The 24,008-nt window shown below is 39.8% G+C and overlaps 1 protein-coding gene across 1 annotated transcript in view; it reads right to left on the bottom strand.

The window, feature by feature from the left end:
• The window catches only part of pcdh15a (protocadherin-related 15a), a 213,709-nt gene that overhangs the window by 105,579 nt on the left and 84,122 nt on the right, over window positions 1-24,008 (bottom strand). The window contains exons 12-17 of the mRNA XM_053621203.1: window positions 18,913-19,119; window positions 14,229-14,363; window positions 9,634-9,783; window positions 6,297-6,490; window positions 5,984-6,116; window positions 4,655-4,734 (exon numbers count right to left, since the gene is read on the bottom strand). Coding sequence (XP_053477178.1) covers window positions 4,655-4,734; window positions 5,984-6,116; window positions 6,297-6,490; window positions 9,634-9,783; window positions 14,229-14,363; window positions 18,913-19,119 — 899 coding nt within the window. The remainder of the gene's footprint in view (window positions 1-4,654; window positions 4,735-5,983; window positions 6,117-6,296; window positions 6,491-9,633; window positions 9,784-14,228; window positions 14,364-18,912; window positions 19,120-24,008) is intronic.

Raw genomic sequence — 24,008 nt, 5'->3', positions numbered from 1 at the left:
ATTAAATACTGAATGAGTGTGTACCTTTTGACTTGCTGTATAAAAAGCTGCGCTGTACTGAATGAGGAAGATATTTAGAGAGGAAAGAATTTCTCAAAAGGTTCAAGGTTGGAGAGTTAGAGAAAATGTTGCACTTGGGGGGTCACCAGAGTCTCCAAATCTATAATTTGGTGCCCCTTCCATGCGAGCTGTTTTGAGGGTGCGCTCTAAGAAAGGCTTTTCTTTCATTTAACCAAAAATGTAAGGCCCTGGAGTTTGTAATCAAGTTTTATGGTCAGATGAGAGAAAAATAGAGCTTAATGGAAACAAAAACTCAAGGTGGAATAAAAAGAATGGTAATGCAGAAGAGAACCTAATCCTCACTGGCATCATGGACTCCATGATGTACCAGGAGACTTTAAATGAAATTCTGGCTGCCTCTGCCAAGAAGCTACAACTAGGTCATGGTTCAATGACCACAGAATCAAGCTTTTGGCCTGGACATCCCAGTCCCCAATTAAACCTTGTGGGTAAGCTGAAGAAGACAGTCCACAGGAGAGGATTCTGGAGAATCTAGAGAGAGATTCTGTATTTAAGAGTGGTCTCAGATTTGCTATGTATTCTCAAATCTCATCAAGCAATATATACAGTAAGAAAACTCAGGTCTGATATATTGGCAAAAGGAGGTTCTAAAAAGTACTAAATGCAGGAATGCCAATACTGTACCTGTGACACACATGGTTTTGTTAAAAAAAATAATAATAAAAATATAAGACATTTTTTCCCAATTAGTAATAATTTTTATGTCAATTAAAAGGTAGATTTTTCTCATATTTTCAGTTTGAGGTAAAGCTAATTAACAACAGACATTTACGACATTTTTCACCTATCTTTGCCATGAGCGGCAATAATTCTGGAGCTGACCGCACACACGCAGACACAATGGTCACACAGTCTAAATGGTCTCATTATACATTACAACTTTTGGTTTCTAATTAAAAACAGCCAACTCAGGGGTCCCGAAACACCATCACTGATGAAAGCCTCAGTAGGACACATCAATGACTCCCAATATGCCCATGAAAAGTACTTTATGGAGTGATTTACTGACCAGGCAATATCAGCACTGCACTGTGGAACAGTCCTCTCATATAAAGTGAGCCTGAGTTAACTTAAGGTGGTTAAAGTAGGCTGCTGCTCTCTTAGTGCTACAGCTGGCCCAGTGCCCTGGAGCCCTTCACCTCAATCTCCATCTCCATACAAAACAGCAGTATCATATGCCTTTCTAATGTCTTCATGTATATTAATGCATTCTGTACCAGGGATGGGGGAGGCCCTGTCTGCACTAAACGTGTTCAGCTTGCACGAGTGTGCTCACAGTAACCTGAAAGGATCCCATCACCAGCTTTAACCATGCAAAAGCACCAAAAGGAAAAGTGGCTCATCCTGCAAGGAGGTAACAGAGCTTAAGGAGTATGTAAGTGGTCTGTTGGTATATAAACTATGTATGTGTATATACATTACATGTCTATGCATGTGTGTGTATGTGTACTGTATGAGAGAAAAGAGAGAGCGGGACTGAGAGAGAGAGAATTTATGTGGAACGTAAGACAGACTGGATCATGTTAACACTGCTGTCAGATATATCAGATATAGCGAAGGATTTGATGGTGGAGATAACTGGTGTGCTGTTCTGTGTTTTGTGTGTATGTGTGTGTGTGTTTCAGTATGCTTGGCACACTCAGATGGACCAGTTTATTCCCCCAGAAACAGATTTCCTCATACGACCTCGATATGACAGATTAAAGCCGTCCTCGCTGGCTTGTGAAATCTCACTATAAAATAAAACAGTGACTGAAATGTTGCTGAACTGGCCAAGACAAATGTATTTAACATTTAAGGATGTCTTTTTTTCATATTCCCGTCTATCTATTTTTCTCAAATAGTGAGGAAAATCCTAGAAATGTGGATTCAGCTAATAACTTCTCTCATATATAACCTACGTCTTATAATGTATTTTATGTGAATGAGGTTCGTGCCCAATGAGAACACAGGAGAGAAGAGGAGAGACACAATGAATGAAAAAAAAATGGTGTAGTAAAGTCTCACAGCTAGCATTTTCTCCAGGTTTACTGGCTGAGTTGTTTTGCTGTGACATTCTGCCATTATATCCAGCTAAACATTCATATACACTGAAGACCTGACAGAACTCTTTAGGTTAATATTTAATCCAGTTTTCTTATAAATTTGCCTTCTTCCTACGTTTTGCTCTCACTCTCTCTCTTTCTCCTTCTTTTCATCTTTCCGCTTGCACATCTCCAGCATTGAGCTGTGAATAAAAGAGAGCAAGGAGTGCTGAGAGATCAGCCCAGCTCTGAAGATGAAATGAGACAGAGGTGCAGAGACTGTTGGTGAAGCTGACATGCCCAGGTTGAACACAGAGTTCAGCCTAGGCTACAACGTGATACTCCCATGCCCTTCATTTTCAGCCTTTACAGGCACTACTCCAGCACTCCAGTGAGAATATATTTGCCACTTTCTTTCCCTCTAGCATTTGCTCCCTGAGGGCTAGCGAGGAAGAGAATTCAGCTGTAGTTGAGACAAGCAGAAGCGCACCATGCATAACTTCACTATGACCATTGGTTGGAAGCCATGGCAACAGTAAAGTACTAAGGAAAGCATTTAGAAGTCCAACATTCCTCTTTCATGGATAAAGAGCACTGGTACCATGTTACCAAAGACTTTCAATTCGTTTTTTTTGTGTGTTTTCCATATAGCATATAGTCAACTCCAGAATTATTGACATCTATCAAAAATATTAGTACCAATGAATCTGTAAAATGCATCAACTGATATATTGAGATTAAACCCACTGAGACTATATTTTAATGCTACTTTTTTTTTTTCAAATCTAAAAAATATGCTGCAAATCACTGGTTTCAAAAATTATTGGCACCCCTAATATTAATATTTGGTGAACCCTCACAAGGAGAGAATATCAGTGCTGACTCTCTTCCTGTGATGTCTAACAAGTCTGAAACACTTGCACCATGTCATGTAATGGTTCAGAAGGAAGCAATTGCTGGTAAGGCAGCTTTAATGAAATGTCAAAAACCAAATCATAGAGCAAAATCGTAAACAGTAGTCAGGCAAGGGTCAGGCGATCAAACAAACAGACTAGAATAGGACGGGCAGGTAATCATAATCGAGAACAAACAGAATGAAAAACCAGCGAAGCAATAACAAACAACGGCTTGGTAACGATGGAGACAAAAGGTACTGAGCATATACTTCACAAAGTCTTTGTGAATACCCAGTCTCTTTTAAAGGGTAGTGTGTGTGTATAGGCAACAGGTGTGTGTGTGTGTGTGTGTGTATGATTAGAACGCCAGAGATTGTGAACGTGCCTGTGTGCTGGGTTGGGAGTTGTAGTCCTTGGCAGCCATATTTGTAGGCTGTGGTGTATTATGGGAGTCCCTGTTTAGCTGTGGTATGACAGACAACTTCTTCATGCAGAACAGTTCAAGGCCTTTGTTGGAACATATGGATCTCAACTGGGTTCAAATTTGGATAATTACTGTAGATGGCTATTGTTAAACACTTGATTTTATGTTCCCAAAATGAACTAAAATATCCTTATTTGGAAAAATTCATGATGCCATCACAATGCCAAAAAAGCAGTCCCAACGATCCACTCCCCAACTTTATAGTGGATATGGATGCATGTTATTGTATTTTCTTATATGTACACATAGTCATAAATTTCAATTTTGGTCTCATCTGACCACTGCATTTTGTGGGTTGATTTCAGGAAGGGAGGCCATTCCTAACTGCTTGTTATCCAAATCTTTTTGCCTTCACTTGAAGTGCAGACAGCTCGTTATCAAATTCCAATTTGCTTTACGCTGGTCTTGTGTCTACTCCTAGCTGACACTATTCTACCCAACACTCCCCTACAGGCCATATAACTGCTATGCCATACAAAGAGGAGCGTCATAACGCATTTTGCCTCTTCAACTTTTGAAACAAACAGTTCAACCGCAAGTGGAATTCATAGCTAAGAGCATCAAATAAACACTCCAAGTCAAATTGCAAACAAGGCTTTACACACGCAGCGTGACTCTCATGCTAAGACACTACAACCACTGTTGTCATCTCTAGGGAGAACTGTCTAGTTTTTCACAGGCACATTCTTAGCAAAGCTGCTGAAAATAGATTGTAAAGCCTCTTAGAAAAACACACGCCCCATTAATTTAATCTTTACCAAGCAGGTCAAGACTTTGTGTGAAAATGCTAATTGTTGACACTTGAGGAGGACCTGTGGAGATTTTTAATAGGAGCTGTGCCATTGGAAGCACTTGTTTCAGTAATTAGAAAACAAGCTAGAGGTTCTATATAACCCTCCTTTTTTTCTATATTTAACTTGAAAATGTTATCAAACAGAAAATATACTAAGTATTTAGTTCAGCACATATACTGCCAGATGTTTAGGTCTGGCACGGGTTCAACAAATGAGGGTAAAATTAAATGCACTAATATATGTTCCCCACAAGGCAACTCAAGCATTACTTTTAAGACAGTGGGTGCACTGGATGTAGCAGAACGGAAAATACCGTATATGATGAAAATACAGTCCCGTTTCAAATGATATATAGTGTATTATCTGGACACTTACGTTTGAGAAAGGTTGAACATCTGCTGTGGATCGCCACTCAGAATACGATATGTAATTGGATCTAGCTCACGGTCTATCGCCTACAGAAACACAGAAATAGAGTCAGGGAACATGGGTGGTATCTATTTTATTTCATTAAGCGAGCTAATATCAACCCCCACTCCGCCTTTCTCTTCAAATACAAGTTAATAAGATCCACATGCCCTCACACCTTTCATTCTCCCAGTGAAGAGTGTGTAGTTTTCTCAACACCTTTGTAAAAACATATACAATGGAGATTTAAAGTCTATTTGCCCCTATAAAAATGGCAGGTTTTTTGTGAAGTAAAAGATTGACACTAAGATCAACCTTGTCAGAATTTTTTTCACCCTCAAGGTGAAATTACAACATATAAAAATTAAGCAAAAACAATCCGAAGCTTTTTTAGGAGAAAAAAGGAAAAGTAAAAACTTACAAGAACCTAGTTGAATAAGTGTGCACACCCCCAAACTAATACTTTGTTGAGGCACCTTTTGATTTTATTACACCATTCAGTCTTTTTGGGTAGGAGTCGATCAGCAGGGCACAACTTGACCTGGCAATATTTTCTCATTCTTTCTTTCAAAAACATTCTAGATCTGTCAAATTGTAAGGATCTCCTGTGCATCTCCTGTGCACAGCCTGCTTCAGGTCACTCCACAGATGTTCAGTTAGATTCAGGTCTGGGCTCTGGCTAGATCATTCAAAATCATTGATGTTCTTTTGGTTAAGGCATTCCTTTGTTGATTTGGATGATCAATACCTTTCGCCAGGTGAGATACCATGCATGCTTTGCAAGCGCTTTGTGGACCATGGCTACAGCAGTCAGATGAAACCAAGAAAATGTGAAGAAAATCTTACAGAACCAGCTGGTCATTATTTGGGGTTAATCAGAATAGTTTCATTGATGACAGCTGTATGATAATTACTTTTGATCACGAGATTGAATGTTATTGGTTCATTCTGAACACAGCCACATACCCAATTATAAAAAGGTGTGCACACTTGTTCAACCAGCTGACTGTAACTTTTTTATTTGTCTTATTTTTCCATAAAAAAAAAATTCCACTCGCAATGTGAAATGACATCACAAAACCTGCCATTTTAACAGGGGTGTGTAGACTTTTTATATCCAGTAAATACTGTACACCTTGGTCAAGAGGGACAACCCTGTCAAATGACAACTTTGGGAATGTGGTATTGCTGGGGAGAAAATAAACAGGAGGAAAAAGTAATAAAGAAAGGTATTGAGGATTTTTTTTTAGTACAGAAAGCAAGTTCTCTAAAGTATACAGTAACTTGTTGTCTGACCTGCAGATTGATGAGGATGGCTCCTATCCTCATGGCCTCACTGATCTCTAGGTTGTAAATTGTCAGCGGAAAGCGTGGAGGACTCTGGTTGTTAGGAGGTAGAACCTCAATATAAACTGTAGTTATGGAACTCCTAAAAAAAAATACATTGCAGAAAATAATTTATTGTAAAGAAAACTAAATGACATTATTAGAATTGCTGAATAACTTCCCTGGAGATATATGGCTTAATGAGGTAATAACTGCATTAACTATTCAAACAGACAACAAGACTAGGTAAAAAAAAAAGTGATACGTGATAAGTACATCTGACCTCCTTTCAGCCTCAGGTGCATTATCAGCTGCTCTGACAGTTAGGGCGTAGGAGCGACCCATGCTCAGATTCACTCCCGGAGCTATGGTGATTCGACCTGTACGGTTACTGATGACAAAATGTCCCTGATCTCCTGCCAAGATGGTGTAGGTCACCAGACCATTCAGACCCTCGTCAGAATCCTGAGCAGTTAACTAATTAAAAGAGACAGAAATATCCATTAATTATGATGATTAAGGTGTTTGCTGGTTCCATATGTATTAAATACATCAACAGTCTATTTGTATACGACATGGTAAGGATGTTGCATAAAGATGACATTTTGTACAAATGATCAGGTACATCTTCCAAAGTACAGGTGAACTTTTTCTTTCATAGTCCATCTGTTGCCCAATCTTTCTACCCCCTCTAGACTGTCCATCAGTAGAAAGTGACACTGAAATGTGTGTTTCATTGGAATGAGTGTATCTGGCACAGCAGTGATGCTGGGATTGTCAAAGTCAATATTGCTTCAGTGCCACTGCTGGGTGTAGAACAGCCCACCAACCAAAAATATCCAGCCAACCGCAGTCAGAAATTGGCTGCAGTTGGAAAGTGACATCGGTGAAGGGAAGAGGACAAATTATGCATGAAAAAAAAATAGCTTTAATCTCTAACTGTACTCATATGAGATTTAATAAAGGGACCATTAAACATGCTTAAAAAGGCATACATGCAGTGCTCCACTAGAAGCCACAATCATGTCCCAGCTATGCTGAGAGCAGTCCATCACCCAAATAACATAAGATTATCAGTGGTACTATGGTGGTTGCTTTCCACTGATAGAAAAATTGTACATAACAACAGGCAGTTTAGGTCACCTGTTGAGAGTCAGTAATTTCAAGTGCACTTATATAGCAGGTTTACTTGATAAAACGGGTAATTACCCTGGCTATGAACTGAGTATACCTTATAAATGTGCCACTGTGTGTTTAAATGCTATAACAAAACTCCCCACATACCTATAAATCGTGAACAAGTACTACATATAAATGCACACTTTTGTTATAAAAACTGTTGGTTTTCCCAGGTCTTCCTCGGACATGCTCTGCTGTGCCTCTTGCAGAACTTTCCAGAGGCTTATACAGCTGGTTGGACACAAACCTTTCAATATAACTCATCGCCACAGCTCAATTGGGTTAAGGTTATGTGACACAGCAGGGCATTGCATTACAGACAGCCTCCTCCTTCTTCAAATATCTCTTGCACAGCTTCTGAGGTGTGTTTTGGGGTCAGCGAAAACCAAACAGTAGTTGGAAATGTTCCAAAAAGAGCAAGATGTCCTCAAACTTTTGATGGGCAGAATATGATTACTCTACCCTACGACCAACAGGAAGGTGTCACAGCAAACGAAACGCAGCGCTGAAGTAAAGCTGACTGATTGAGAATCAGGTGCTAACTGTAGATCTAAAGAAATGAGTATCCAGCTTGTTTACAACTTAAGCATACTGAGGACATGTGACAAAATCAAGGCTGACACTGCAGCCTGTCTTACAAAGCTAGTGCTACCTGTTTAGTCATTCCCTGGGGAGCAAACTGCTGCTGAAGTTTTATTCAAAACATAATTATCCATGCTCAGTTGCTATAGACGCCACTTCATCAAAGCGAAGAGGCTCTCTACTTCTGTGTTTTTGATTTGTTCTAAAGCAGAGGTTTCTAGAACCTTAATGTTGATCCCACAACATAGGCAAAGGGTAAAGGATGTAAACACTTTCCCTTATAGGAGACTGTTAGAACTCATTACATGTGCATGGCTTTGCTAATCTGCCTCAAAATGTGGACATCCACTATACAACATTTAGTTTTAAGAATATGGCCAACTACATTAATATCATGAAGCCTTAATATCCATCTTCAGTGAAGTGTAGATTATAGACATGGATTTATGGATTATAGACCTGAATTATTTGAATAACAAAGCATATGTCTGCCCAGAGGGTCTTGTTTAAAAGCTGTGGGCCTGCTGTTTATAGTGCAACCAGGTTCTACCTTGAAAATCAAACAATACATACCTTTACTGGTTTATATAAAGCAGACTGTTAAACTGTATATAGAATATATATATTCTTATACACACACACACACACACACATTATATATATATATATATATATATATATATATATATATATATATATATATATATATATATATATACACACACACACATATATACATACATACATACATATACACACAAATATACACACACACACGTAGATTTGCAATTGTAAATTCTTCCCTGTTACAGATCTCCACGAGATGCAATCAAAGTAAGTCTTCATGCCAAAGAATTCTTATATTATTAAACAATACGCAAAACATCACCTTTCATGGCACAAGCGCCATCACAGACTTTTAAGAGTTAAAAATATATGTTTTTATCTCTATCACATAAAAAGTCAAATGTAAATTAGAAAACAATCTTTTAAATACTTCTGCTTAGAGCACATTTATAACTCAAAAGGAAATTCTGTGAGTTATTCCATGACTGAGTTGAGTCAGCGGAAGCTGTAAACATATCTGAAAGCTGATTCATTACGGATTAATTGAAGGCACAGGATATCATTACTGACTAACAATATGGTTCTTAAGATGACTTTGTTTCTGTGAAATACTGTGTGAAATAAAAATCACACACACTTACACACACTAAGCCCTAGTTCCTTCCTTGACGGGCCATATGGCTTGATACTGTACATAGACTTTTCCTATAATTTGACACATTCATCCAGGGACAAATAAAGAGATCATATTAGTAAGATTAGTTCTAAAGCTTATAAAGAGTTTCATGTTCTCAATCTTACCATTCCTATTTAAATATGGATAGTATTCACTTCTTGTCCAGGCTTACATGTTTGTATTTAATTAACTTAAATTGTATGAATTTTGCCTGGCTATAACCAGTGGGTATATGGGGAACTTCAAAAGGCAAAGTAATAAGACAGGAGTGGCAGCTCTGTCTTTGATCAAATTGATGAGGCTTCACTCATGCGGCTTACAATCATCCCCCTCCGCAAGTTAACTGATGTGTCAAGGAAGAGGCTGAAACAGCACTTCACTTTTCAGTCGAACTGCTCCCGAATAATTTACAATAGAAATGATGAAACATCCAGTAACATCAGACAGGTAGTTATTTGTGTACCAGCTATTAAGTTTATGATTGGTAAAAAAAAAGTGCAAATCTGAGTTTAGAGGAGGCTTATTTCCAGAATCAATGATTCAGCGCTTTATGATCTACGTAATACAACATTTTCGGCGCATAGTTGGGAAGTTTGTATTTAAAGGAACTGCTCACCTGTATTACAGTCTCTCCGGCCTGCATGTTAGTGAACACCTCGATGTTGTAGGAGACCTGAGAGAAGGTGGGTGTGTTGTCGTTAGCATCAATAACCAGGATGTTCACCGTTACAGGCACGCTCTGCTGTACGCCATCAGACGCCACCATCTGTAAGAGCAGCAGGAAATGTTCCAGAAGGTAGCTACTTTTCAAGCTGTGAACAGATTCCTGATGAAAATGACTCATGCACAGTACTGTAAAGTAAATGTCACATATATAATATGAATATAGAATATGCATTTACACCACACGCTGCATCCGCAAAACCACCAGCATTGTGGATGACCCCACACACCCCTCACACACACACTTCACCCTCCTGCCGACTGGAAAAAGGTACCAAAGCATTCGGGGCCTCACGGTCAGACTCTGTAACAGCTTCTTCCCCCAAGCCATCAGACTCCTCAATACTCAGAGACTGGACTGACACACACACACACTTACGTACACATGTACACACACTCTGAACTGAACACCATTCCATTCCCATTGCAATATTTGCACATTCCTGCATTGACTCTGTTGCATTTTTGCTGCTACTGTATTTATAAAAATATAGTATTTATTTTATTGTCACTATTATACACTTTACCTGGCTGCTACTACAATAACTGCTATGTCCATATTTGCTATAAGCTAATCTGCTGAAGACTAAGTCATAGCATGTTATGTTTACATTTATACCATTTTAAAATTATATTGTTATTCTTTTGCACTACCGGTTATATCGGATGTGTACTGGTCGGCACTACACTGTCACTTACTGTGCCTATTGTCCTGTTTTAGTAGTACTGTACTGTCCTGTACTGTTAGCACATGTCTGCATGTGCACTTTATGTAGAATGTGTAGATCTTATTTAGTTCTATGCCATCTCGTGTGGTGTTTTATGTGGCACCATGGTCCGGGAGAAACGTTGTTTCGTTTAGCTGTGTACTGTTCCAGCTGTATATGGCTGAAATGACTTGAACTTGAACATTCATGCTTTTTAGACTATCAATGATTATCTGCAATCAGTGTAGAGGAGTTATAAGACTAATGCAAAGACCAGCATGGTGTAATTTTAAACATGATGCTTTACTGGTTAATTTATGCATCTGGAAGGGGAAAAATGTAATAAAAAATATGGCACAATAACTGGATGAAACACATGCTGCCTGTTACATGATTGCATGCTGTGTTTGGAAATATATTGCCAAAAAAAAAAACAAATAAATCACAGCAAGTGTACATTTGACCAAGATGGGATAATGGCTATATGTGCCAGGACTGCTTCTAAGAATATGACCCATGACTCCGAATGTGAATCTGAAAAGTGTCTCTGTATGAAACGAGGACAGGCAGAGCCTTGCATGCGTAATTGTGCCTGTGCACAGAACAGGAGACAGCTCTGAACTAACAGGCAGCCTATGTCTATTTTGTACAGTGCCAACAAACAGCTGGTTTTCCTGCATGAGTGCACCTAGTGCATGTGAGTGCTATGAATAATAGCTGAATCCAGTGTCCATGTTGAAGTACCTTCTGATCTTGATCTTATTCACAATATGCTCATACTGTACAGAACACTCTTTCAACACAAACACAGCACTGTTTGCCTTTTACAACTGTATACTGTATAGCCCAGAAGAAAATAGTTTCCTTTTTGAGTATCATGACTTTCCTTGACACTGTAACCTATGGCTTGCTTGTCAGGTTTTTATTTATTTATTTATTTATTTATTACATCTACAGCGGTGCTTGAAAGTTTGTGAATTTTCTATCTATCTGCATAACTATGACCTAAAACCTCATCATATTTTCTGACAAGTCCTAAAAGTAGATAAAGAGAGTCCAATTAAACAAATGAGACAAAAAAATTATACTTGGTCATTTATTTATTGAGGAAAATGATCCGATATTACATATCTGTGAGTGGCAAAAGTATGTGAACCTTTGCTTTCAGTATCTGGTGTGACCCCCTTGTGCAGCAATAAGTGCAAACTTTCAAGCACCACAGTACATCCTGATTTATATAAAACTGCTTTGTGACAGTGTCTATTGTTAAAAGCGCTAAATAAATCTTAACCTTTGAGTGATTCTATTAGTGATTCCATGGCAATGCTGTTCATTTTTAAGAACAAAATATAACAAGTCATATTTGTTTAACCTCGAAGAATCACGGTTTCATCCCACTACGTGATTCTTTGATCCAGGTCGAGACTGTGGAGCTGGAGAACTAACGTGGTTGAAAGGATCCGGAAAGTAGCAGCCTTGTTTCACAATGGACTGCCGCTGTGTTTGAGACATATGCCTGATCTAAAGCTTTGAAGGTTAGCCTTTTGCTTTGAACTCGCTGAATTAAACCTGCCTGAGATTTCCTGGAGTACGAGTGTCATAGTCACTCTCATTTAATCAGTACAATCAGGAACATTATTCAAAAAAATGTTAAAAGAAGCAACTGTAAATCTACAAGGGAATGACAGCATGAGGAAGTGACTGCCTTCAAAACTGTGGGTGGTCTATCATACTAAACTACTCCGCTGTAGATCTCAGTGCAAGAGCAGCAAAAGAAAGGGACTGGCAAAGGGTAGGACACTACAAAAAAGGGCATATTCTTCTCTACATCTTCTGAGCACAGCTGATGAATAAAAAAAGAGGATGTGTTCTTTTAAGCTTAGTTCACACTGCACCAATAGACGCCAGCCAACGACGACAATCACCAACTTTTAAAAGTTGTCTGTTGGATTTAGAGTGTTGGGAAACATGACTGTCATGGTCACGCTGCCCCAGCACACCCCAACAAACTTTTTTACAGACAGTCAGACTGGTTTAAAAATGGACGTCCTTTTACCAAAATTTTACTATTACTAGTGTCTTTATGTGTCGTTCTTCACCTTAAAGTGAAGACGAAGAGTAAAACGAAAAAGGTCATGGGTGAAGCCTTGGTTGTTGCAACTTGGGAAACAGGGTGCTTACTTAAATTTACTCGGGGGTAAAGCTAAGAGCACTCTTAAGCAACACATCGATACATCATTTGTCCTCTTCTTTCTGATTCGTCTAGAAATCCGCCATTTTACCCACAACAATGACTTAGCATGCTTAGCACCTAGCTCGGTGCTTTCGGCTTTTTTATCTATGGAGTTTTCAGGGACTCTTGCCTCATCGTCATGGCAACGGTTCATGACCAGTTCAGTTTACGTCAGTTTGTTGGAAAATCATACCACCCTGCTCAGATTGCTCATTCCATTACCCGGCAAACACCAACTGTACAGGTTCAGTTGGTGAAAACAAATGCCAATCAACGGCAACAGACGCCGACGGGGTTAACACACTGATCTGAGAAAACCTGACAAACGGCAACAGACGCAGACGGGGTTAACACACTGATCTGACAAAACCCGACACACGGCAACAGATGCCGAAAGGTTAACACATTGATCTGACAAAACCCGACAAACATGTCCGTTGGTGCAGTGTGAACTAGCCTTTAGTGTCTTAGCCTTTGTCAGTCTCTTCCACTGCTGCTCTTGGGAGATTGCTTAACAGCTGAATATTATAGTTAAACCACCCACAGTCATATCCACATGCTGTCATTTGATCATAGTTTTACAGTTGTTCCTTTTCACACTTTTAAATGATCTCCCTGTTTGAGCAGACTGAGCTAAAAGAGAAGGATAGTAAAACTGAAGCAACAAACAGAACAACGCTCTAAATACTCTAAACAGCAAAGAGAAAAACAAATTTAGCTAAAATAGATTTCATACCGGCATTAAAGTAGATTTAATACAAGCATTAAAATGGAAAAGCGGTTGATTATAAGCGCAACATCTCCGGCCACCATAATTAGGCATAATTGTTTGCCTCACTCAGAACCACAATCAGCTAATTTCATGCTGTTTCGTTTAAGCGCAAATCTTTCTTTTATAAAAATGGAATTGCATCCAACACGAATCCTGTCCCATGTTGATAAGCAGCCTATTATTAAGCCCATCAAAGACATTAACGTGCCTGATTATGATCCAATCCCCCACCATCAAGCATTAAAGGTGTCTGTAAGAGACTGGCTTCCAAACAAACGCATTCATAATGACAGCCTCTACCCTTCTTTTTCAGGCAGACAGGTCCAAACCCTGTCGCACCTCCTCTGGTCTGACTAGCCATTTAAGGCGGATTAATCATTTCTGGGAGAGTGAAAACACCATTGAGAGTGAAGCAGCTTGAATGTAAAGTCCTGCTCAGCATAAAAGATCAGCAGAGAGGCAGCTTAAGCGGCCAGATATCAAAAACAAGCACCATTCATTCTTACCATTTGATTTATTCTCAAACTGTTCATTTTGTTCCGTCGACCATGGGATGTCATACTGATTTGTGGCTTAAATGCTGAGATATTGATGTTTTCAAAGCTGCAACAAATCCTAATAAACAGGAGCCTAACGGCGGAAAACAGCTGTTACTGCCATCACTTAAGCACGGTATCACTGAATGTCACATGATTTCCATCCTCATTAAAAGTCTTCTGCTCTATAGAAGAACAGTGTGAGCATGTGTATGTGTGTTTGGGTGTGGTGGTTCATACCGTGAAGGTGTAGTTCGTCTGCATCTCTCTGTCCACAGGTCTGAGCAGCAGAAGATAACGTGTTATTCCAGTAGGGGTGATGGAGAAAACAGTGTTGTAGTCACTCAGTGTTATCTTCACCTGTGGGTCTTTATTCTTCAAATGAGAAAAAAAAAAAGAAGCTCTGAAGGACAATAAATGTTTGCAGACCGACCTTTTTCATCCACTTTGAAAATCTCTCACACTCAAGCACATGCATAAAGGCACACAGAACATTTATTGGAAAATATCGCAATTAAAACAGAGACAAACCACACATTTCCATGGTACCAAAACCAACTATAGTGGAGGTGTAGTTTGGCTATAATGATTATGTATGTGTTTCAATATGGCTACTTTGTTTGCTAAATATCTGCATTAGTTTGCAAATTGATTGAATCAGATAAGCTCATCAGTCTCCCTTAGATGACTTACCCACACTCACTAATCAGAGAAAGTAAGAAGGTTAAAAGTAGAACGGGTGATAAAGAGAGAGAAGAATGAGAAACAAAAGAGAGTAGGAGTTGTTACATGCTCAGTGTTTTAGACAAATGGAGCAGTTTAAAGTGAATGTGCCCGTGTTCAAGAAAATTCAGTGTTCACAGTGAGGGGAAAATGTAGCACTTAGAAGCTTGCGGGGTCAATTAGAGTGATGGCCATATCTCAGTGTCTTTCCACATCTGAGAAATGTGGCAGGCAATATGAGACCAATACTGTGACCATTATAGCACTCAGAACACACACATGCTATTAGACAATCTCTCAATCTCTGTCCATGGGAATAAGCAAAATGATCACCTGTTTCTAGTCATTATTTTTAAAGTGAATATTATGCCGCTTTGGCTCTCCTCCCATGAAAACATCAAATACACTCTCCATGTTAGTGGCTTTTCATTAAACAGGAGCTCCATGCATTTTTCAAAATGTCTGCTTAATTTGCTCATTGAGAAGAAAGCAAATTTGTTTAGATTGTTTTGATGATGAAAAACACACTATGGAGTTCAGCATTCAACACAATCATACCACAACATCTGATAATAAAGGTGAGCCTTCTGGTTTTAAACACCACCCTCTGCAACTGGATTCTAGACTTTCTGACTGGGAGACCCCAGACCGTCAGAATCAACTCCACCTCCAGCACCACCACACTGAACACTGGCACCCCCCAGGGCTGTGTGCTCAGTCCACTACTGTTTGCCCTGCTGACTCATGCCTGTGCTGCAAAGTTAAATTCTAATCACATCATCAAGTTTGCTGATGACACTACAGTTGTGGGCCTCATCAGCGACAATTATGAGTCAGCGTACAGGGAGGAGGTGAACCAGCTCTTAGAAAGGTGTCGAGACAACAAGCTCTCTCTTAAAGTTGATAAGACTAAAGAGATGATTGTCGACTTCAGGAGAACCCAAGTGGACCTCTCACCATTGCACATCAATGGACCAGCTGTGGAGAGAAGAAAAGCTCCAAGGTTCTTGGTGTGCACATGACTGAGGACCTCTCCTGGACTCCACCTACCTAATCAAGAAGGTCCAGCAGCGCCTCTACTTCCTACAGAGGCTGAAGAGAGTCAAACTTCACCCTCCCATCCTCACCTCCTTCTACAGAGGGACAATAGAGAGCATCCTGACCAGCTGTCTCACCATGTGGTACGGGAACTGCACAGCCTCTAACCGCAAGACCCTACAGCAAATTGTGAGGACAGCTGAAAAGCTCATTGGGGTCTCTCTACCTTCCATCAACACCTCAGTGAACATCCACAAAGCCACCAGTATTGCAGACGACCCATTTCAACCCCCTCATGGACTGTTCACCATCCTTCCATCTTGTAGAAGGAACAGGAGCATCCGTGCCACCACCAGCTGAGAGGGTTAAAGGCCTTGCTCACGGGCCGAACAGTGGAACAGTTAGACCTTCCGATCAGTAACCCAGAGCCTTAACGTCAAGCCACCACTGCCCCAGTATCACTGCTATACTTGTGCATTACATTACACAATAGCTTACAGTTTACAGCCCACACTCTGTGTATTTATTGTCCTCAGTATTTATTGTTTTGTTCTGTGTATTTATTGTTTTGCACTCATCTCACACTGTTCTGTATTTGCACTTTATGTAGTCTTGCGTACTGTTCTGTGTTGTGCCATGGTCCTGAAGAAACGTCATTTCATTCAAATATATATATACGAGCTATATAGAGGAATGACAATAAAAAAACAACTTGACCAGTTGACTTGACTATTAAGGAAACTTAGCCAGTCTGAGTGGGATATGGTGGCTCAGTGGTTAAGGCTTTGTGGTTTCCTCTGTTGTTTGCCACTGTTCTTGAGTTCAACTCTTCATCATCAACTGCTCTGTTGTATCCTATCTCAGTTGAAAATTGTTTTGAAACAAAATGTCAGCTAAATGAGCAAATGAAATGATGAAACAGCTGAAGCGTTTAAAGACTCAAAACAAGTAGAACTCGACACAAACAGTGTCAACAGGGATGCAACCACCACAAACAAGTCTATTTCTTCGCTACTAATTTGTATGCCTGAAATACCCTTAAAATATTCTTCAAATCAAGTTACTGAAGAAAAACTATTTACATCTGATCTTGCTGTGACCTTGATCTTGTGTGGATCAATTCCAAAATCAATTCATCTTCTGGTTACAGTGATAATTCAAAATAAATCCTACAAAGATTCAACCACTGGTTCACGAGATATCACACTAACAAGAATCTTGAAAGGACAGACAGACACACAGACAAAAACATAATTCCGAAAACATAATGCATGAATATACACCACAGAAAAGCATTACAAAAAAAGGTTACAAACAGGTTGCTTGATGACTTAGACTGCTTCATGCACACAATCATATCCTTTAAAACAAGACAGGTTTGGCTTTTGTGTTACTATAGTCTATAGATAGAACACCTCAACACTGCTAATGTGTGCACTAACATAAGTTGCCTCTTACATTCAACCCTTTCCATCAAGCCCACTTAATGTGAAAAATGACAGAGCATGTGGGCGTTCAGAAGCTTGGTTATTTTCATACTACAGCTGTATCAGAAAAACTGCAGCAGCTTCACAAAGGAGAGCCAATAAGGGGAATTGACCAGTGCAGAATCAGAGCAACCAGGGCATGGAGGAATTTGGCAGTGTTGGACAGCATATTTCCTACTACATGAACCATAATTGAATGTCTGTGTTTCCCAATTGGTAATTCAGAATGCCACTTAGTCCATGTGTCTGGAAATGAGACTGTGACTAAGCTGTGCATCACTTTCCACAAAGACTTACAGGCCCTCATCAACCCTACAGCCTTGGAAACTTTTCCCATCTGCCCAAAATTAATTGAAAGCGATGTCCAGGACTAGAGGGACCTCATGGCTAAGGGTCAATCGAGAAAGTAAGCTGAACTAATGGAAGTTAATTTGGTTTTCAGCAATCAATATGTTACGAGTCTGATTTGTAATTGCTTTTTTTTGTCTATAGTCTAGAACTGTAGTCTATTTCTGAATGACTGACAAATGTAGCCTTATATAGATAGCTTATTGTACAATTTCTAGCAATATCTCTTATGAACTCAAGAGGCCTCTTGTTGTTGAGGTAAATACATGTCTGATGGAGGAAACAGCAGGGTGTTGTAAAAATGTTTTGTATAGATTTGACATCAGTATAGGGTTATCAACATTGATCTAAAATTTTGGAAATAATACATAGTGTTACTGGTGGGGTAGAGAACAAACACGGTCATCTTTGCATTACTGATGTTCTGATTTCTGTATTCTATCATTCTAGCACTTAAACATTGCAGAGGAGTCCATGCTGATACATTTTTCAACCACAGACCTATTTTTCATTCATTTAGACTTTAGTAACAGCTGAGGTAAATCCGGAACACTGGATTTACCAATGCCTATCCCAGAGTGTGAGGCAGGAGTACAATCTCAATGAGATGACACTTCATTGCATGGCACTATGCACACACACACACACACACACACACAGACACACACACACACACACACACACACACACACACATTCACACCTAGGGGCAATTCAGCATTGCCGATCCACCTCCATATTTTTTAGGAGGTAGGAGGAAACCAGATATCCTGGAGGACGCCCACACAGACATGGGGAAAACATGCAAAGAAATTCCACACAGCCAGTAACCTGAGCTCAGGACCCTGGGGCTATGAGGCAGCAACGATACCTTCTACACCACTGTGCCACCTGTAGACCTTTTTTATTAATAAAAATATTCTGCGTGACTTTTTACTAAGCAAATTGCACTGACATTTTGAAAGATCAGTGGGATTCATTTTAAAGAGGCGAGAAAGGAGATACTAAATGTAATTTACTAGGATTAAATACAGCCTCTTCAGATGAGATAATTAATTGCATTTGTCTCACCTCAACCCAAACAAAATAAAAAAAAGCAAACCAAGAAGAGTAAGCTTTAAAAAACCACACACACAGCACACGACACATTCACCTACTGGTACAGCCCCTGGCTGAAGCTGAAACACACAAATTGAATATAATGACATTGTTTAACTGCAACTATAGCACATGTAGTAACACACACTGCAACTCACAAAATAACACATCAACACAGACTGTGCTTCTGCTAGGGGTTATTACTGTATGTATGAACAATAATGTGCCCACCTCCTCTATGTCGTTATCAAGGGCTATGATGGCCAGCGGTGCTGTGAGGTTGGTTCTGCCTGAGACGGTGCCACCCACAGGGGCTGACTCACTGATGAAGCCCTGGTAGGAGGGCTGTTGGAAGTACGGAGCCTGGTTGTTTTCATCCAACACCTCTATCCGCAGGTCGGCAAATGCGGGCAGAGGGTGACCGTTATCCTGCTCGGCCTGCTCACAAACATGTGCATATTTGAAAACAAACAAACAACGAAACGCAGCATGGGTGAAAATGCTGTGGTGATGATACCCAAGAAGGCTGGATGTCTCAGTATGAAACTGCCAGCTCACAGTATACGCAGCTCAGCAGGAGAGAGATTCAACACCATGGAGAGTTGCATGAGGATTAAGTCACACACACAACCTGACAGTGCTTACATGTGCACTTCCACAAACATCAATCATTTGCTCACTTAATCTGCTGCTTGTGATAAATGTTTCATTTGATGCAAAAGTTGGGGTCTATTTGAGAACACGTTAAACCAGTGAGTGTGTCTCTTTCAGTGGGTGGGTTTGTCTTTGGTCCATATATGGAGTTTATACACACACACACACACACACACACACACACACACACACACACACACACCTCTCAAACATTACTGACTAGGCCTAGTTTTATGATTGCACTCTAAATGGTTTTCTGAAATACCATGACTAGTTAGATTATGTTAGGCATATCAGTATAATAAATAGCAATAGCAATGATGATTACACAAGACTTCTGTAAAGGTAGTAAACATTTGCTAGAGGTGGGTGACAAATGAAAGGAAAAATCTGTGGCTCTGTTATGTCATGGGAGACATTTTGCTGGCTTTTTTTTTGTCTGCATGTCCTCTTATAGGGAACCATCACAACAAATCAATACAAAGACTGACTTTATCCTATGAAAAAAACATTTCTAACCTGATGAGAGTGGTCTGTTCCAGGATGACAATGCCTCCATCCACAGGACACAAGGCCTCAGTAGATGGTTGTAAATCACAAGCTACTGTCCAAATCAGTAGTCACTAACCCTGTTCCTGGAGATCTATATTCTGGAAGACTTTAGATCCAACCATCTAATCATTGGCTTAAGAAGTTCTTGAGGCAGGTGTGTTAGATTTTGGTTGGAGATGAAACTTGCAGGTAGGGAGCTCTCATTACCTTTACGGCATTTGGCAGATGCCCTTATCCAAGGCGACTTATGTTTATTTCTTATATATATATATATATATATATATATATATATATTATATATATATTATATATATATATATATATATATATATATATATATATATATATATATATATATATATATGTATATACACACACACACACACACACACACACACACTATCTCACAAAAGTGAGTATACCCCTCACATTTTTGTAAATATTTGATTATATCTTTTCATGTGACAACACTGAAGAAATTACACTTTGCTATAATGTAAAGTAGTGAGTGTACAGCTTGTGTAACAGTGTAAATTTGCTGTCCCCTCAAAAAAAACTTAACACACAGCCATTAATGTCTAAACCGCTGGCCACAAAAGTGAGTACACCCCTCTTCTAAAGATGATGCACAAGAAAGCCTGCAAACAGTTTGCTGAAGACAAGCAGACTAAGTACATGGATTACTGGAACCATGTCCTGTGGTCTGATGAGACCAAGATAAATTTATTTGGTTCAGATGGTGTCAAGCATGTGTGGCGGCAACCAGGTGAGGAGTACAAAGACAAGTGTGTCTTGCTTACAGTCAAGCATGGTGGTGGGAGTGTCATGGTCTGGGGCTGCATGAGTGCTGCCAGCACTGGGGAGCTGCAGTTCATTAAGTTGGCATGATGTTGGCATTATGAATGCCAACATGTACTGTGACATACTTAAGCAGAGCAAGATCCCCTCCCTTTGGAGACTGGGCCGTAGGGCAGTATTCCAGCATGATAACGACCCCAAACAGACCTCCAAGACGACCACTGCCTTGCTAAAGCTGAGGGTGAAGGTGATGGACTGGCCAAGCATGTCTCCAGCCCTAAACCCTATTGAGCATCTGTGGGGCATCCTCAAACGGAAGGTGGAGGAGCACAAGGTCTCTAACATCCACCAGCTCTGTGATGTCGTTATGGAGGAGTGGAAGAGGACTCCAGTGGCAACCTGTGAAGCTCTGGTGAACTCCATGCCCAAGAGGGTTAAGGCAGAGGGTTAAGGAAATAATGGTGGCCACACAAAATATTGACACTTTGGGCCCAATTTGGACATTTTCACTTAGGGGTGTACTCAATTTGTTGCCAGCGGTTTAGACATTAATAGCTGTGTGTTGAGTTATTTTGAGGGGACAGCAAATTTACACTGGTACACAAGCTGTACACTCACTACTTTACATTGTAGCAAAGTGTCATTTCTTCAGTGTTGTCACATGAAAAGATATAATCAAATACATACATACATACATAGCAGTTGAGGGTTAAGGGCCTTGCTCAAGGACCCAACAGTAGCAGCACAGCAGTGCTGGGCTTTGAACTCATGACTTTCCAATCAGTAACCCAACATCTTAACCACTGAGCTACCACATATTTGATAATATGTATGAAGAATCCTGTCAGATGCAGCAAAGTGAATGACAGCATCAATATTTACCTCAATAATCAATAATTTTTTAATATAAATGCTTTGAATGATAAAGCAAGATTTGGATTTTAGTCATCATTTTTAGCTTTATAACAAAGAAGCCAACACATTCATTCAAAATATCCCTGACATGCTGGTTAGGATTTTCTGGAGTAGCAAGTACATAATGTAGCTAGGCAAACAAGGATGTAGCACTTCATAGAGCAAATATAATAATTTAACATTTCAAAATAATTCATCTGCTGCATGTTGAACAGTGATATGCTTTAAGCCTCCCTCATCCTCTCTCTCTCTCTCTCTCTCGCTCTCTCTCTCACTCTCAGGACAACTCTTTCACTTGATTGAATACACATAAGTCAACAGCTACTTGGATGCATTTGTGTATTTCACTGAATTCCTTTGCCAGTACTATTTTCCCTCCTGACTACTTCAAACTCTCTTCAGTTAATATCATATAGAATGTGATAATATTGATTTAAACTGATAGAAATACAGCCACACATGTGCCCCCACATACCAGCCTACGCACACTTATGCACAATGTACACAAGTTCTCCTATATAATGAACTCTATTTAAAATAATCTGTTTCTTATTTACTTTTATATTTATTTTCTCTCCAATTTACCCTAATGATGCATAATGAGACTCCCCTCAGAACAGTGAAATGCAATCCTCTACAAGTGTTGTAATTGATGTAATCTCCTGTAATTAACCTTGGATTGAGTTTGATTGGTCAAGTGTTAATGCAATTTAATTAGATAAAAGTTCATGGTAATCTAAAGTGTTCTAATAGAGTATAATACTGATCAGCCATAACATTAAAAGGAACCCCGACTATGAAGACTTGTAGGTCTTTACAAGCAATAATCGCCCTCTCCTACTAAAATACGCTGTTAGAAACACAAGGAATATGCTCATTACTTTAAAAATCCTTAACATTTAATACATATTTTAACCCACGGAGGCCACCATTATGTGACATGCACAGTGTATGGTGAGTCGTTGACGTAAAATGGTTGCATTTGAGTACTCAAAAGATTTAGCCCCCGGAGCAGGAAAACAATGCCACACTGTGCTGCTTTTGGCTGTAATTTTCTAGTTCTTGTGTGCTGTGATATAAAATATAAAATATAAATATAAAATCAAAAGCATAAATCAAAAGCATCACCCTAAGCATCTTATTAGTGCGTTTGCTCTGTATACTCTCACAACATATAGCTCCCCAAGTAAAATGAAAGCTGTTCTTGAACCATTTGGAATACGTCCATTGTTTTGGTCTCTTTTGGATTGTCTGGACCTTTGCCAGTGTAACAAGACTGTTTTTGTCAAGATGTTACTGATCAGTGGATTACTATGAGGCTGAAGACGTTTATATCGCTGTAGCTTCGCTGGAGAATCAAAACCGTTGCAACCATTTGAGGTCACTACCGAGAATGCATTGCGAAGTAAACAGCAATGGCGGCCTACAAGTGCAATATATATATATATTTTTTAAACTGACATCTAGAGTGTTTTTGTATAGAGGATTTCTATAGCGGATGTCAGCATTGATCTAATAAACAGTTTCCCTTTAAAACCCACCTGCCTAATATTGTGTAGGTCCCCCTTTTCTTGCCAAAAAAGCGCTGACCCTTTGCGGCATGGACTCCACAAGACCTCTGAAGGTTTACTGTGCTATCTAGCACCAAGATATTAGCAGCAGATCCTGTAAGTTGTGAGGTGGAGCCTCCATGGATTGGACTTGTTTGTCCAGCACATCCCAGAGATGCTCAATCTGATTCAGATCTGGAGAATTTGGAGGCCAAATCAACACCTTGAACTCGTTGTCATGTTCCTCAAACCATTCCTGAACAATTTTTGCAGTGTGGCAGGATGCATTATCCAGCTGAAAGAGGCCACTGCCATTAGACAATACTGTTGCCATGAAGGGGTGTACTTGGTCTGCAACAATGTTTAGGTAGGTGGTATGTGTCAAAGTAACAGCTGCAAGGTTTCCCAGAAGAACACTTCCAGATCATCAGACTCGCTTTCTTCCCATTGTGCATCCTAGTGCCATCTCTTCCCCAGGTAAGCGACGCACACAACCCCAGCCATCGACATGATGTAAAATTAACATGATTCATCAGACCAAGCCACCTTCTTCCATTGATTCATGGTCCAGTTCTGATGCTCATGTGCCCATAATAGGTGTTTTCAGCTGTGGATAACATGGGCACTCCGAGCGGTTTGCAGCCACGCAGCCCCATAAGCAGCAAGCTGTGATGCACTGTGTGTTCTGTCACCTTTCTATCATAACCAGTATTAACTTTTTCAGCAATTTGTGCTACAGGAGCTCTTTTGTGGGATTGGACCAAACTAACTAGCCTTCACTCCCCATGCGCATAAGTGAGCCTGATTCACCAGGAGTCCTTCCAGTTGCTGATTCACCAGGAGTCCTTCCTTGGACCA

This window comes from Ictalurus furcatus, chromosome 3 (assembly GCF_023375685.1).
Source record: "Ictalurus furcatus strain D&B chromosome 3, Billie_1.0, whole genome shotgun sequence".
In the NCBI taxonomy this organism is placed as follows: Eukaryota; Metazoa; Chordata; class Actinopteri; order Siluriformes; family Ictaluridae; genus Ictalurus; species Ictalurus furcatus.
The sequence above is the reverse complement of the archived record's forward strand: the minus strand, read 5'-3'. Positions and strand labels throughout refer to the sequence as shown.